The 2,620-nt window shown below is 38.0% G+C and overlaps 1 protein-coding gene across 3 annotated transcripts in view; it reads left to right on the top strand.

The window, feature by feature from the left end:
• Positions 1-1,753, top strand: part of LOC106873962 (zinc finger protein 665) — a 26,181-nt gene extending 24,428 nt beyond the window's left edge. For all 3 annotated transcript variants that reach the window (XM_052971104.1, XM_014921504.2, XM_014921503.2), the window contains exon 2: positions 1-1,753. This exon is cut by the window's left edge and continues 1,498 nt beyond it. In XM_052971104.1, the coding sequence (XP_052827064.1) occupies positions 1-375 (375 nt within the window). In that variant the 3' untranslated portion in view covers positions 376-1,753.
• Positions 1,754-2,620: the final 867 nt, after the last annotated feature.

Below are 2,620 nucleotides of genomic sequence, written 5' to 3'. Positions count from 1 at the left end.
CATTTAACTAAACACAAACGCATTCATACTGGAGAGAAACCATATCCATGTGATATCTGTGGTAAACCATTCTCTAGAAGTGGTGACTTGACTAAGCATAAGCGTATTCATACAGGAGAGAAACCATATCACTGTGATATCTGTGGCAAATCATTTTCTGAAGGAAGTTATTCAATTAGGCACAAAAGGATTCACACAGGAGAGAAACCATATCATTGTGGTATCTGTGGTAAATCATTCTCTCAAAAAGGTCACTTAACTACTCACATGCGCATTCATACAGGAGAAAAGCCATATCATTGCGGTGTCTGTGATAAATCATTCCCCCAAAAAAGTCACTTAACTGCACATGTATGTATTTACATGGAAGAGTAATTTCACATTTAGTGGATGTTAAAGGACATTCTGTAGTAAAATTATTTCATCTAATCATGCATTTATTTATACAGGAAAGAGAAGATTGTAGTTATATTTTGTGTAATCTCTACTATAAGAAGATAACATAGCATTGTGTTATTTTTAATAAAAGCATTCTTCCAGGATATTCGCAAGAATTCCACCTCACATATTTTCAGAAGATAGAAAAGATACCTTTGATATTTGACATTGTTGGTACACTCATAAACTTATTCAATGTTCAGTGCACCATATGCACTACTTAATTTTTGTTGTTCAAATTATTTTTCTCATAAGTATAATTGTTAATGTTTTGAATATTGACACTTTCTTGTGGAGTAATCAAGGAACATTGTCAGGAAAAAAATTGTGTGCAGGAATGTAACCAAGAATAGGTAGAAAAGAGGATTTTTTAAGAGTAACTAGAGAGAGAAAAGAGTGTATGAAGTTGGAAACTGTGGTTGGGGTGATAGTGTGTAATAAGAAATGAAAGACAGTCCAGGAGTTATGATGAGAGGTAGGATATGAAATAAAGGAGAGACACTGGTAGCAGCTGCATGTTTGTATGTAAAAGAGGACAAATGATGGATGTAGAAGTAGTGTTCAGAGTGTGGTGGATGTCAGTAATTAGTGATCTGGGGTAGAAGGAGTATCAGTGTACAAATTTTGAGGTAATCATCATCATCGTCGTTTAACGTCTGCTTTCCATGCTAGCATGGGTTGGACGATTTGACTGAGGACTGGTGGACCAGGAGGCGACACCAGGCTCCAATCTGATTTGGCAGAGTTTCTACAGCTGGATGCCCTTCCTAATGCCAACCACTCCGAGAGTGTAGGTAATATTAAGTATTAAAGGAGAACATGCATGATGGTAAGAATGACCTGAGGGAATGCTTGCTGTAACACAGGAAGGCAAATGGGGAGGTACACCAAATACCAACAGATCAAATGCAATTCCTCATTACTCTGGCATTGTGATTGGGGAGAGGCACTAGTGGCAGCCACGTTTGCTGATGAATGTTGAGTAGTTGTAGAAATGGTTGGTGTGACAGATGGCATGGTGCAGTGAACAGGGACGGGAAGCAGCAGAGAGACTCAGCAGGAAAAATAGGTTGAATACTCCAGATATATGCATTATATATCCCTGCCTTTATCACCACATTTTAATGTCTGTTTTGTCCTGTTTGTGTGAGAAGACTTTTTTCATGAGCAGAAACATCTTGAACTCAGTCTTAACCACTTTGATCCAAGTCTTTCTTGCTCTCCTTCCTCCACAGGCTCTACTGACTTCGAGTTCACTCTTATACAAATGACACCATATTTCTCTCAAAATATCAAAATTTGACATGAAATGCAACTCGACGTTTTTCGTTTTCATTTTAAAACTGGCTACATAAATTGGCTTACATTCATTTTCTGTTTATTGACAGATCAAATGAGTAATTTATCACTTTTTTTTGGTTGAAAAACTCTTTCAGCAGCCTTTAACAGTGGACTGAGGGGAAAGAGTTGGTAAACAAGAATGGATCGAGATGTTTGTTGGAGAACCACGCTAATTGCTTAAGAGTGAAATTTAGGATTTCTCCATTTACAGTGAATCGATTTTGATAAAAGTTTTCCCAGCTGGTTTGCACACTATGGTAACACTATTGTTATGTTTGCATTATTCTGTGTAACGTCCTTTCTTTTTTATTTCCAATTCTTCAGTTTTTGGGTGAACCATGCTAATAGCTTTTGAATGAAAATAGCCCATCTAGACATATTTTCTTTCAAAGAATGAAGGGTAATAATGAATTATTTAGCCACATGAGCGCCATTTCGATGGATAACTTCAAAAACTCTATTAGGCATGGAATCTGTTAATTCTGCCTCTGTTCCAGCTTTGATGATTGCCCATAAGACATCTTTTGATGTAAATTGGCATCCATCAGCATAAACATCTTGTTTAATGATGGACCAAAGATTTTCAATAGGGTTGAGATCTGGAGATGCTAGCAGCCACGTCTTCAACCTTTCACCTTTTGTGTCGTAAGACCCTAGGAATGTGTGTCATCTAGCCAGGGATCCAAGACTTCTTCCAGTGGGTGGCTGGAGTTACTTTAACCTCTTCAAGCACCCTGACTGGGCCAACAAGTCTGTCTCTAGTGATACCAGACCACAACATGACTCCTCTACCCTGTTGGTAACACTCATCTCCAAAATAGACCTGACCATTTGCCAAACC

Source organism: Octopus bimaculoides, chromosome 10 (assembly GCF_001194135.2).
Source record: "Octopus bimaculoides isolate UCB-OBI-ISO-001 chromosome 10, ASM119413v2, whole genome shotgun sequence".
Lineage (NCBI taxonomy): Eukaryota > Metazoa > Mollusca > Cephalopoda > Octopoda > Octopodidae > Octopus > Octopus bimaculoides.
Note: the sequence above shows the minus strand (reverse complement) of the source record. Positions and strands in the feature narration are given on the sequence as shown.